The sequence below is a fragment of the Eptesicus fuscus genome, chromosome 5, assembly GCF_027574615.1.
Source record: "Eptesicus fuscus isolate TK198812 chromosome 5, DD_ASM_mEF_20220401, whole genome shotgun sequence".
NCBI classification, from domain to species: Eukaryota; Metazoa; Chordata; class Mammalia; order Chiroptera; family Vespertilionidae; genus Eptesicus; species Eptesicus fuscus.
The window spans coordinates 62801329-62815014 of record NC_072477.1 but is presented as its reverse complement, the minus strand read 5'-3'; the positions used below and the strand labels follow the sequence as shown (position 1 = coordinate 62815014).

The window sequence follows — 13686 nt, the reverse complement described above, 5'->3', positions numbered from 1 at the left end:
ACCCAAGAAGAGCTGGGAATAAAGAAATGAATAGAAGGTTTGAAGAAAATGGAAGCTTAAAAACATTGTTGTAAAAAATGGGCTCACAAGACATAGAAGCATAGAACAGACTGTGGAATCTGGGAGGGAGAGGGGGGAGACCTACCTAAGAACTTTATGCATATATGCATAACCTGTGGACACAGACAATAGGGTGGTGAAGGCCTGGAGGGGGGGAAGGGGGAATGGAGGTGGGCAAGGCCTGGAGGGGGGGAAGGGGGAATGGGGGAAAGGGTCAATGGGAAGAAAAAGGGGACAAATGTAATACTTTCAACAATAAAGATTTTTTTAAAAAACTTAGTTGAAACAAAAACAAAATGGGCTCACAAAAAAATCATTGCAAAATTTCTAGGTAATATTAAGAGACCAGTTGAAGGTCCTGAATGTGAACTTACAATGGTATCAATTTTTCTTTGTGATTTTCACACAAGTGCTTAGTTGCTTGGGTGCAGGGACTACAAGGGCAGAGTTAAAAAATATATATATATATTTTGTCAGACCAAGTGCTAGCATAGGGCAAGAGCAAGAGTTGGGTGTGTGCAAAAAAAAAAAAAAAGTCTTAAATACTGTATCACAGGATTTCTGCGGAAAAAATAGGGAAGTGAAGATAGGAGTGGGCTGGAAGATGGAAGGTAAATGAACTGGAAATTCCAATGAGGTCAGATGACAGATGAAGTGGGAGTACTTGAGTAAGTGAGCTGGAAAATTTGGTAAATGTGGTCAATGAGTGAGATGTGTAGAATAGTGATTTGAAGGAAGAGCAGTTCCAAATAATGGCAAAGCCCAGGGTATGACTATGAGAGTGGACAGCTAAGGTAAACTGGAAGAAAAAGTCACTGAGAGAACAAACCATGAATTTGGGTTCTCAAGGAGCTTCCAAGCTCTATTGGAAGCATAAAAACATTAGGGAAATAATACAAGACTATACAATTAAGTGCCAGATGGTAGTTCAAAATAGAAGCTCAAAGAGGAAAATTATAAAATGAGTATAAAATTACAAGAGGAAGGGATTTTTATTAAGGAAAGGCTTCATGAAAGAGGTGGATATCAAAGGTTGAACAGGACTTAAAATTAAAAGGAGAAACTAACATTCTGTATCAGGGGAAAGAAGAGCTAGAGCCATGAGGCAGGGAAGACAGAAACACTTTGAGATTTCAGAGCACACTTACAAAATAAAACAAGCAGTAAACTCCAAATAAGTTATATTAATTAAAGAGCATTTATGTAAATCTATCTATCTATCTATCTATCTATATCTATCTATATCCTACCTAATAAGAGTAATATGCAAATTGACCCTAACTCCGCTATACCCACCAGCCACGCCTACCAGCCAATCAGAGCGAGTATGCAAATAAACCCAACCAAGATGGCTACAGCCACAGAGAGCAAGGTTTCCCAGGCAACAGAGGAAGCCAAGCTTTCTGCCTGCCTAAGCCTCCACTCAAGCTACAAAGTTTCAATTATAGAAAGTAAACAAATCCAAACAGAAATGGCGGCAGCCACGGAACTGGAGAGAGCAGGCCAGGGTTGCCCCTGGCAACGGAGGAAGCCAAGCTTTCCACCTGCCCTGGCTGGCCTAGGACTCCACTCCAGGCTACAAAGTTTCAATTATAGAAGGTGAATTAACCCCAACAGAAACAGCTGCCGGCCACAGAGCAAGCAGGAGGCTTGGCTCCGCTCCAGGCTACAAAGTTTCAATTGTAGAAGGTAAATAAATTCCAGATACCAGGGCCTCCGCTTGGGTCGCCAGGGTGCATGGCTGGCCTGCAAACCACCACAGGCCCCTTGCTCAGGCTGCCCCACGCCCCAAGGGAATCCCCATCCTGATCCGGGACACCCTTCAGGGCAAACCAGCTGGTCCCCACTCCTGCACCAGGCCTCTATCCTATCTAATAAAAGAGTAATATGCAGATTGACCATCACTCCAACACACAATATGGCTGCCCCCATGTGGTCTAAGATCCTGCCCCCATGTGGACACAAGATGGCCACCACAAGATGGCCAGCAGGGGAGGGCAGTTGAGAGGGTCCAGGCCTGCAAGGGAAGGCAGTTGGAGGCAATCAACCCTGCAGGGGAGGGCAGTTAGGGGTGACCAGGCCGGCAGAGGAGGGAAGTTGGGGGCAAAGAGGCTGGCAGGGGAGCAGTTAGGCATCAATCAGGCTGGCAGTGGAGTGGTTAGGGGGTGATCAGGCTGGTAGGCAGAAGCGGTTAGGGGCAATCAGGAAGGCAGGCAGGCCAGCAGTCCTGGATTGTGAGAGGGATCCCAGATTGGAGAGGGTGCAGGCTGGGCTGAGGGACACCCCCCTCCATGCACAAATTTCGGGCCTCTAGTATAGACCATATTTTCTGGCGTATAAGACGACTTTTTAACCCAGGAAAATCTTCTGAAAAGTTGGGGGTCGTCTTATATGCCGGGTGTCATCTTATAGGGCGGGTATATCCCAAACTCTGTATTTTAACTGGAAAAGTTGGGGGTCTTCTTATACACCGGAAAATACGGTATATAAAAGCCTAAGCAACTGTTACAACCAGTCGACCAAACAACCGGTTGACCGTTAGCTATGACACACACTGACCACCAGGGGGCAGAGGCTCAATGCAGGAGCTGCCCCTTGTGGTCAGTGCGCTCCCACAGCCAACCTCCTGCAGCCAGCCAACCTCTTGCAGTCCCACCCCCAGCCAGCTGGCCCCAATTGGCCCCGATCGCCGGCCAGGCAGAGGGATCCTACCCATGCACAATTTCATGCACTGGGCCTCTAGTAATTAATAAACAGAAATCACTTATTTAGCTGGACAGAACAGATTCCTAAATGTACTGCAGGAAACAATAAAAGTAGCTCTTACATGGCTGAGTTCAAGGAAATTCGTTCAAAGGAATGTGCCTGGTGCCCTCTTCAGAGTTCTCTCAGAGTGCTGCCAGAGGAACAGAACCCTACACTCAAGGACCAGAGTGGCTGAGTAGGCTTTCTCCCCTCTACCCATCAAATTGTTTTTACTGATGATCAGGAGGTAACTACACATACAGGTATGCTTTAGTAAGTAAAAATGGCCTATTGATTAACAAGCACACAATCTGGGAATATGCTCATCATCCCTATTCAAAGATTTAAAAAAATATATAATAAATAAATCACAGTGATGAGAAGTTCTGATAGGTATGTAAAAATGAATTTATCATGTTTTTTGTGATCCAATAAGCAATAAATCCCATCAAGGTACATTACAATTACAAGGATTTGTTCATCTCATTCAGATTAAGTTAGGAACAAAAAACCTAAATGATTTTGAAAGGCCCTAAATACAAAAGTCCTAATTGTGGACTGGCTGACTTTTAGATAAGCAAGTTGCAATATATAGGCTACTCTGTGTTTGTATGAGCACACACGCACACACTCACCCCTCTCAAACAATATAAAATCAGAAGCAACTAAGTTGGTCCGATGATTGTGGGTTATTGTTAAGCTGATTAAAATCAGAAGCAACTAGAATACTACCTAAATCAAGAAACAACACAAATAAGCACTCAATTTTTACTAATGTATTTAGACAGCCAAAAGTGTGGCCTCTCCAAGGAAAACACCTGAGGAAATCCTCAGGTGGAGAAAGTTAGCTTACTGTATCTTGTCAAACTACTTTAAGAGGAAAGTAATCCCCAAGGAAGCCAGGATGCTGAGCCACGTTAAGAGTTCTAACACGGGGGAAATTCCATTTCTCTTCTACTCTAATGTGAGGCAAGAGGGAAATAAACAAGGTATAATAGCCAAGGGCTTTTAAAATTGTGCTTGATTACTTTTTCACTTATATAATGACATAAGCCATAGATAACAACATATATAAATAAAAATGAAGAATTTTATATACATCCAGAAATCCTATATAATAGAGGGAATATGTTAATTGACCATCACTCCATCACAAAGATGGCTGCACCCACAGCTAAGGCCAAGTTCCCATAAGGAGCCTTAACGAGCAATCAGCAGGGACCTGAGGCTATGCCCTCCCCTACCCCGTGGGGCTTGACAAGGGACCTCAGGCTGCATCCCACACCCAGCAGGGCTTGACAGAGGACCTCAGGCCGTGCCCCCCACCCAGTGAGGCTTGACAGGGGACCTCAAGGTGCACCTCCAATGCTGGGTTGGGGGAACTCAGGCCGCGCCCCCTGCCCAGCGGGGCTTGATGGGGGACCTGAGGCTGTGCCCCCCAGGCCTGGCAGGGCTTGATGGGGGACTTCAGACCATGCCCCCCACCCAGCGGGGCTTGACAGGGGACCTCAACACACGCCCCCCGCCCCTGGCCAGGGGACCTGAGGCTACCCCCCGTGCCCGGCAGGGCTTGACAAGGGTGGGACTGGCCGGGTCTGGATCTAGCCCAATGTGGGGGGCTGGCCGGGTCTGGGTCTCATGCAATTTTGAGGCACATGTGGGTGGGCGGGGACTTGACTCTGGGTCCCGTGGTGGGCCCCAGACTCTGACAGGAGGAAGGTTTTCATATACATTTTACTAATTTTCTTTCATCTCTGACACTTCTATTATAGAGAAAGGGCAAATAGCAATATTAAATTATTTCCTCTAATTAATCCCCTTTTAATGTGCATGAATTTCGTGCACCAGGCCACTAGTAAAAAGATAATCAGTGGCCCGGCTAGTGTGCCTCAGTGTTTGAGCATCGACCCATGAACCAGGAGGTCACAGTTTGATTCCCAGTCAGGGCACAGGCCCAGGTTACAGGCTTAATCCACAGTAGTGGGTGTGCAGGTGGCAGCCAATAAATTATTTTCTCTCATCATTGATGTTTCTATCTCTCTCCCTCTCCCTTTCTCTCAATAAAAACATATTTTTAAAAAAAAGGTAGCCAGGAGTCATTTGCACCCATTATTACACAATAACAACCTTACTATGTAGTAGCTACAATATGACCTAACTGAATAGAGGAAGAAAACTATTATTAAGGAAAAGTTAACAAATACATTTTTAACCTCTTATGGCTCAAATTATTTACCTCAAATTCGAGATTATAGCAATCTACATACCTGAAATACAAGTTTAAGTTAAGAGCAATTGCAGAGTTGGAGGAGCTGACAATCACAACAACATCTAGGTCTTGAGACACTTTCAGTGAAGTAAAGGAAGAAATCTTGGCTGGCTCCTGTTGTTGCTCATCACATATATCTTCTTGGTGAAGTGCTAAATCCACATGAGCTACATGTGTACCATCCACAATGTCGAAAATGTCTTTGAGTTAGAGTTAAAGAAAATGACAGTCTTAAGTATGCCTAATCATTTAAACCATAGGATGGCTACAGATCCAACCTTGTAAATATAATGACAGTGAAGCTGCCCCTATCATGGTAACCAGATGGCTATGAAGTTGGTGGCCCAATAAACAACCTGATAGAGTTCATTCAATAATACTTGCTGAATGCCCACTCTGAGCCGGGCGCTGAGACACCGGTAATATTTTCCACTAGTGTTCTACAACAGTACTGTCCACGAGAAATATATGCAAACCACATTTGCCATTGTAAATTTTCTAGTAGCCTTATTTAAAAAGTAAAAAGAAATCTGTGAACCTAATGTTAATAATATAGTTTACTTAACTCAATATACCCAAAATATCATCTCACCATGTAATAAGTAAAAAAATTGAGATATTTTACATCCTTTTTTCCATATAAGTGTTAGAAATCTAGTATTTTACACTTATAGTATATCTCAATTTGGACAATAAATTTTCACTGAAAATACCTGATCTCAAAGATTTACATTTGAGAACTTGGAACAACCAAAGTTGTTCCAAACATACTTAAAAGTTCTCCAATAGCTGAACCAAGCATTAGCTTTTAACTAAAGTAATTAAATACAATTAAGAATTTAGTTCCTCAATCATACAAGCCAATTTCAAGTGTTCAAAAGCCACATATGCCTAGCGCTATGTTGAACAGTGGAGTTCTAGAATCTGGCAACAAAAATGAAGTTAATCCAATAATTTGACATTTGTATAAAAGTTTTGATAGAGGCTGATATATCTAAAAACACACACAAACACCTATTCCTTTAATTTAGAAAATAAGGTTTCAAAATCACATAATAGGTCATTTTTTCAAGCCTTTGAAATAATTTTGCTGATGATCTATGGATCTGCTAAAGATAAAAAGCCCATATTTTCCAAAAATAAATAAAAGTGGTTAAGCAAATCATATTATTCAATAATATGATGAAATCATTACTTGTGATGAGTGGATATATCATATCATAAGTGGTCATCTAAAACTTTCCTGGAACAAGAACATAACAGATATTTAATAATTATATTTGAATAAATGGGTAATGCAGAGTATACACAATTTAAAAGGAACACAAATTAGACAAAATGATTATGACTATGAAAAAACATATATGTATACAATGAAAAGTATTTGAATGGAATATGAATCAATATAGTTAAGTTCATGAAGATCTTTTTCCCTGAAAAGTTTTTTTACTAAAAAAGTAACCATCAACCTGCACCCAAATTCCTTAAAACTAAAAGCCTAAAAAGGTTCATCTTTCTAGGTATTCACCTCCCCTGCACATCAACATTTTGCCACCAAGGATACAGATCCAGCCTAAACTACTCAAAACAAAAAGAATTCCTCTGCAGAGCTGCATGTCAATAATACTGTCCACAGCCTGTGCAGGCAAGGGTAATGTGAAATAGCTGAGTACTCTAATCTCAGCATCTCTTTCAGGAAACATGATGTGTAGGATCATACATTTGTTGATGAACAATAATGATGTGTTATTGTGGAATGACAGAATTCTCAAAGATAATAAGGAAATACCTATGAAACAAAAGAATAGTATTTCAAACTCATTGGTCACATTGTTACAATGGGTAAATTTGATTTTGTAAAACATAACACAAACAGGTAAAACAAACAAAAAACACACCACTTAACTCAATCCAACTGTAGGCAGTTATTATTCATACCTACCTAAGCAAGTAGATATTGAAAGGTAGGTAAGGGGATGAATAAAGATGGTCTAATTGTCTCTTGTTCCTTGTGTTATGGCCAGTCTGACAGCACACCAGAAGACTCAAAAAGCCTACTTACTACCCAAGAGACCCCACAAGAACAATCACAGACTGTTTTTAAAAAAATGCAAAAGAAGGGCTGGGCCCATGTGCCTCAATGGTTGAGCGTCAACCCATGAACCAAGAGGTCACTGATTCGATTCCCGATCAGGGCACATGCCTGGCTTGTGTGGTTTCTCTCATCGATGATTCTATCTTTCTATCCCTCTCCCTTCCTCTCTCTAAAATCAATAAAGACATGTTTTTGAAAAAGAAAAAGAAATCTTAAAATCAACGGTTGCAAATATGCTACTGCCTTAAAAATAGAAGCCCAAGTGCTTTGATTTCTGCTCCCTGCAGCACTCAGAATGGGACATAGTAAAGAGCTCTGTAATCAATCTTAGATCAGTACACTATCCAAAAGAAATATAATGTCAGCCACAAATGCAAGCCACATGTAATTTTACACTTTTTAGTAGTAGCTGCATTGAAAAAAAAAAAGGTGAAATTTTAATGTATATTACTTACTAGTAACTCTTTATATCCAAAAATATTTCAATATATAATTAATACAAAAACCTATTAATGAGATATTTTACGTTTTTGTACTAAGTCTCCAAAATTTGGTATGTATTTGACACTAAAAGGTCAAGTGCTCAAGAACTCCAAGTGGCTAGTGGCTAGTATTGGATAGGCAGGTCTCCCACACTGATTTCACATATATAAGAATCTTTCCTGAAATATACAAAATTACATAGTAATGTTACAGATTTAAACATGTTGAAAGACCACCTGTAAATACTTACTGACATTCTGATCTTCAATGAGCTTTTGCAAAGTCTCCTCACTACAGTTATACAAAACGGTTCCATCACATCTTCCATCTTTCAAATCAAATTCATAGATGAGCAATTCATAATTTTCACTAAGAGCGAGCAGTCTGGGCTTGTCTGTTGGTGTGCTGCTGTTATGAGAATCCTCCCACACAAAGCTAAGGAAAAAGTTTACATTATTTTTATATTCTCTATCTATAATAATATTTACCCACAATGGTGAGGCTGGAAGAGCAGAATGAATAGAGAAAAGTTCTTTAGTTCACCTGGTAGCATTAATTCTATATCCAATTAAGAGAAAGTAAACTGCATTAGGACTTCCTACCTCTTCCCCCTTTCCCTTCCTACTTCTTCCCCTTCACACCAGCACAGAATATAGAAGTAGGTGGTGAAAGGGGGGCATGGAGCAAGAAATGACGTCTGCTTTTATTTCTTAATCCTAAATCCTGACTGATAATATATTTAAAAGAATTGTTATGATCAAGGGTAAATTTCAACAACCAAGTATGTATATCATTTAAGTGAGGTGGTGCTCACAATTAACAAAATAAGTTTTACTAATTTAAATGCTTTCAACTTTAAAAAGAAAATGATTATTTGTATTAATAGATCTTAAGACTCAAAAATAGTTCTGTCCAAAAGAACTCTGTGATGATAGAAGTGTTCTATATATCAGCACTGTTCAATGCAGTAGCCAACGGCCACATATGGCTCCTGAGCAGTTGAAATATGAGTAATGCAACTGCGGAAATGAATTTAAATTTTAAGTCACATGCGGCTAATGGCTACCATGCTGGACAGAGTTACAGAATTTTTAAAACAGTGCAATGTCAACATAAGAACACTGGCTAACAAGGATGGAAAGAGACTAATGATGCTATAGCTTCAAGTTAAATAGTCAAATTAAATTACATTTAGCACTGGTGGATTGCTCAGTGGTTAGAGCATCCAACCTTGCACTGAGGTTCAATTCCAGTCACAAAGGCACATACCTTGGTTGCTGGTTTGCTCCCTGCCCCCACTTAGTGCGTGAGAGGGAGGCAACCTGTCCATGTGTCTCTCACATTGATGTTTCTCTCTCTCCACCCCCCTTTCACTCTCTCTGAAAAGCAATGGAAAAAATATCCTCATGTGAGGATTAACAAAAATTAAAATTAAAAATTTTTTAAATTAAATTTAAATGATTTTAAATCATTTAAAAATATCAAAGGGCCCCAATTCTGAAAACAATGCAATGGAATGAGATGAGACTTCTACACTGATAAAAGTTTCATCTTTTTTTTTTTTTTTAAATATATTTTATTGATTTTTTACAGAGAGGAAGGGAGAGGGATAGAAAGCTAGAAACATCAATGAGAGAGAAACATCGACCAGCTGCCTCCTGCACACCCCCTACCAGGGATGTGCCCGCAACCAAGGTATATGCCCTTGACTGGAATCGAACCTGGGACCCTTCAGTCCGCAGGCTGATGCTCTATCCATTGAGCCAAACCGGTCTCGGCAAAAGTTTCATCTTTTTAAAAAAGCTTTTTTCTACCAAAGTAGTAAGTTTTATATCTAGAAAAATTGGACTTTGGTGTTATTATGTCCTTATCAGAGAAAAAGATTAGCACAGTGCATATTTCTAATCTTATAGCTAGACTGATTTTTTTAACAACCAATTCCTGACTGTTTACACTGAAAATTTGGAAAACAATATAAAATTTTTTTTGCTTAAACAACAGATATCTATTTCTTGCAGTTCTGGAGGCTACAAATCCAGAAACAAGGTGCCAGCAGAGTGGTCTCTGGTGAGGCAGTTCTTCCTGGCTTACAAACGGCCACTTTCTAGCTGCATCCTCACATGGCTATTACTCCGTGTGCTTGGAGAGAGAGATCTCTGGTGTCTCTTCTTATTATTAGGATACCAATGCTATAGAATTGGACCCCACTCTTATGACCTCCTTTAACCTTAATTACCTCCTTAAGGGCTCAATCTTCAAATTCAGTCACATGGGTAGTTTAGGTTTCAACTTACAAATTTCAGGGAACACACACTTAGTGCATAAGACTTCCATGCCACTGGAAGGCAGCCAGTTAAAAAGATGTCATCTCTCTCATTCTGCCTCCCCAAAATAAATGTTGAATATGGAAAATGTTCAACAAATTAAGATACATTTAAAAGGCAGAACACTGTGACACCATTCACATCGTTAGCATGTGGGAAGACAAAATTTTCAATGAAAATAAAATATAGAATGTAGTGATTTCAACAATATAAAAGAACGGTGTATACTTTGAGAAAAGTAGGATATAAACCCTGAATACTAAAAATTTGCCCTTATTTTTACCCTAGGAAGTACTTTAATTTCAATTACATTCAAACAAAAAAGCCTCTCTTGCTCTACCCCCTCTCCTAATTTCATGCAGTAGCTTATGAATGCCCCATTAATTCATGTGTGTGGACGTCTTATCTTCTGTTAAGTTCTCCAACACCTAAAGCGTTCTGCTTTTCACTCTGCCTCAGGCCCGGATTTACGAAGTTCCGTTCATAGGGGACTTAACACTGTGGAATAAACTTACTTCCCCTAGGCCCCAGGGGAGACTTTCCTCTTCCTAGCAAACCGAGGTCAGGAATAAAGACGGCACACACGGGACAGATGAAAGCATTCACTGACTTAACGCATCTCTGCTGTGAGACACCGTTATACAGCCCGGAGATCCCAGGGTAAGGCACCTCCTGCCTACTCAGTCTTACAGAGCTGCTCGTTTCCAAAACGTTTTCTACTATAAAAAGAGCCCAAGGCCTCAGAGGGCACTACCAAACTTAAGCAAAAACTAAGTCCTGGGCCGAGGGTTACAAAACGGAAAGTAATGCTTGGTTGTAATGCTTGTCTTCCCCTGCCCTCCTGAATCGTGCAAGCCTCACAAGTAAGAATTGTCTTAATCAGCTTTTCAGGCATTGAGTCAACGTGTGGGACCAACTAGGTTCCCTGTCCTGGAAGAAGGGGCGGAGGCGCCGTTTGGGAAGGAACTCGCTCTGTTTCGGCGGCAAGAAAAAGGGTATCCAGGTGATCCCACTCTAACTTCATCCCAGCCGGTATCTCCAACGAACTTTTAACTGAAAGAAGAAAATGCCTTGCAAGGTGCACGGCACAAGGACGATTCATCGAACTTCGCCCAATGAGTGAGAGGCGGCGCGGCCGGCAGAGAAGCGGCGCCGCTCCGCCCCCCGGAACCGGCAGGCGAGGGTGCGGAACCGCGGCGGGGCCGGGCTGCCGGCGGCATTTCCCGCGGCCGGCATCCCGCCCCGCTCCCGCTCCCTCCCGGCCAGAGGAAGGGTGTTAGGGCCAGCCAAGCTAGGGCTCCGGACCGCCCGCCCTCCCCGCTGCCCAGCACTCACTGCCGAAAGGGGCCGTCGAGGGAGCAGCCACCCCCGCCCCGGCCGCCCGGGGCCAAGGAAAGCACTTGAAGGCGGCCTGCGGCGGTCAGGCTCCCCAGAACCTCCTGCTCTCGGTGCAGCTGCGCCCGGCTTCCCAGACGCCCCGTTGCCTCAGCGGGGACCGGCACCAACAACATAGGTAGAACCCGCTCCATGGTTTCAGCGCTACAGAAGCCGCCGGCGGCAGCACTTCCGGATCACTTCGCCGCCATCTTGGGTCCGGCAGTTTTGGGTGGTGGTTTTTTTTTTTTTTTTTCCTAGTCTGCGTCCTGGGCATGCGCAGTGGAGTCGACCCCTGGCTTGTCTCGTGACTCCCGCAGCTCCGCGCCAGCTGTCACTGCCAGACGCCACTCCTTGCGGGGAGACGTCCGCACCTGCCGCGCCCGCAGACCTGCATCTGCGCTGGCCTCGGGCCCCCTCCTTACCGGCCTCAGGCAGGCTGTAACAGCTCGCTCCCTCCGTGCCAGGACCCTTGGCCGCCTTAATCTAGCCGCCACCTAGGGTTGGGGAGTCCCTGCCTTTTTTTCTTGGCTTTTCATTTTGTTTACAGCCCTGGAGTGGTGCAAACAATCCTTAGCAGTGTGCACTGATCCTTGACCTGAATGTTGAAATGGGCAGGGACACAGGGTAAGGGGTGGAGTTGCGCTGTCATTCCTGCTCTCCTCAGGGAAGTGTGATCCCCGGTCGTCAGCAGAGAGGAGAAGAGGGGTGGGGTAGGCATTTTGGAAAGGGCCCTAATAGCAGTGCCTTTCTTATCCACAATCGGGTGGGCTCACAGGGCTGTCCAAGGTTAGCTCCTCCTCTTGCTTTGACTCGAATCCTCCTCTAGTTCTAGGGCTTTGTGTGTATAAAATTCTGTTTCTCCTGCATTGCTTTCTCCCTCTTTAGTGGGGTGACTTCATTATCATGCAGACATGCTCTACTATGTGAAAACTAGTGGTTCCTGTGACTTTGGTTAAATTTAGTGTTAAGTCTTGGCTCTAGAAATCATCTCTATCTATATATACACCCCTTAGACCTAGCCTTTCTTCCTGAATAATCAGCAACCTCTGAATCAGAAGATAGTCAGGTCTGGGCTACTAATAGTCACACCGACCAGACCTCTGGCAAACCAAAGATAACATCTTGACATAAATTATGTTTTCAGTTTTTGAGTCCTATGGTGGAGCAACCCCCTGGCTACTTTCCATGAGACCAGAGGGAGTCTGAAAAGATTTCAGAGCTACCCTCAAGACCTGAAGAAATGATTCATTACCCTTATCTCACCTCTGACCAATCAGTTGCCCTATATAATCGGTAACCTACAGGCCTTCAAGGATTTCCAGCTTTTGAGCATTAGCTTCCCATTCTCCTGGATAAGGCCATTCATCAATAAAACAGCCAATATTTCTCCACTGCAATTCTCAGTGTTTAGTATTTGGCTCTGCTAGTGCTGGGTGGACAAACTGTTCTAAAACATGTCATTCTTAAAAAAAAAAAAAGACTTCCCTTATCCTACACCAGTGGTCGGAAAACCGAGGCTCACAAACCACATGCGGCTCTTTGGCCACTTGAGTGTGGCTCTTCCACAAAATACCACATGCAGGCGCGCAGTGCCATTGAAACTTCATGGCCAATGCGCAGAAGTCGGTTTTCAGCCTGGACAAGTCTATTTTGAAGAAGGGGTTCTAATGCCGAGCCAATACTAAAGGGGCCAAAGAGCCGCAGGTGGCTCGCGAGCCGCGGTTTGCCAACCACTGCCCTACACCAACAGCTACCTACTGTCAAATTTCTGTTTCCCTTTCAGAAAATTCCAAGTTGACTCTTCTTGTGGTCAGAAAAACTCCCTCTCCTCACCTCAACCCTCTAATCAGGCTGCTATCTCCACCAAAACTCTCCCTCAAAATTAATGATCTCTAGACTGCCACAACCAACCATCACCTATCATTCCTCACTCCCTTCTTAAAGTACTTGCTTTTCAACTTTGGTAACACCACTAACAATGTTTGGTAACATTTTTAGAGTGATCTTCTAAAAGTGAAATCCTGTCACGTTACCTTCCTGTTTAAAATTCTGACTTCATCGCAGTTAAATATCCAAATTAAAAATCTTGGCTTACGGGTCTTACACCCTGCCTACTTCTTTCCAACCTCATCACCCTCCCCACTCTCATCTGTGTACTTCAGTCTTTTCCTGAAACACACCAAATTCATTCTCACTTTGGGGGTTTTGTGCTCAGTAGTGCCTCTACATGAAATACTTTTCAACTTAAATATAACCTCTATTGACAGAGCTTCCACTCCAGCCACTCGTCACCCAGGTTTTTTTTCACCATGGTATTTATCACCACCTGATGT

The 13686-nt window shown here is 42.8% G+C and overlaps 1 protein-coding gene and 1 long non-coding RNA gene across 2 annotated transcripts in view; one reads left to right on the top strand and one right to left on the bottom strand.

The window, feature by feature from the left end:
- SPG11 (SPG11 vesicle trafficking associated, spatacsin) overlaps window positions 1-11575 on the bottom strand; it is a 104613-nt gene extending 93038 nt beyond the window's left edge. The window contains exons 1-4 of the mRNA XM_054716281.1: window positions 11312-11575; window positions 7903-8087; window positions 6639-6863; window positions 5073-5274 (exon numbers count right to left, since the gene is read on the bottom strand). Of these exons, the coding sequence (XP_054572256.1) occupies window positions 5073-5274; window positions 6639-6863; window positions 7903-8087; window positions 11312-11505 (806 nt within the window). The 5' untranslated portion in view covers window positions 11506-11575. The remainder of the gene's footprint in view (window positions 1-5072; window positions 5275-6638; window positions 6864-7902; window positions 8088-11311) is intronic.
- Window positions 11407-12750, top strand: LOC114232005 (uncharacterized). Its single transcript, XR_008556136.1, has 2 exons — window positions 11407-11489; window positions 12498-12750. It is a non-coding gene; the product is annotated as an uncharacterized LOC114232005 (long non-coding RNA).
- Window positions 12751-13686: the final 936 nt, after the last annotated feature.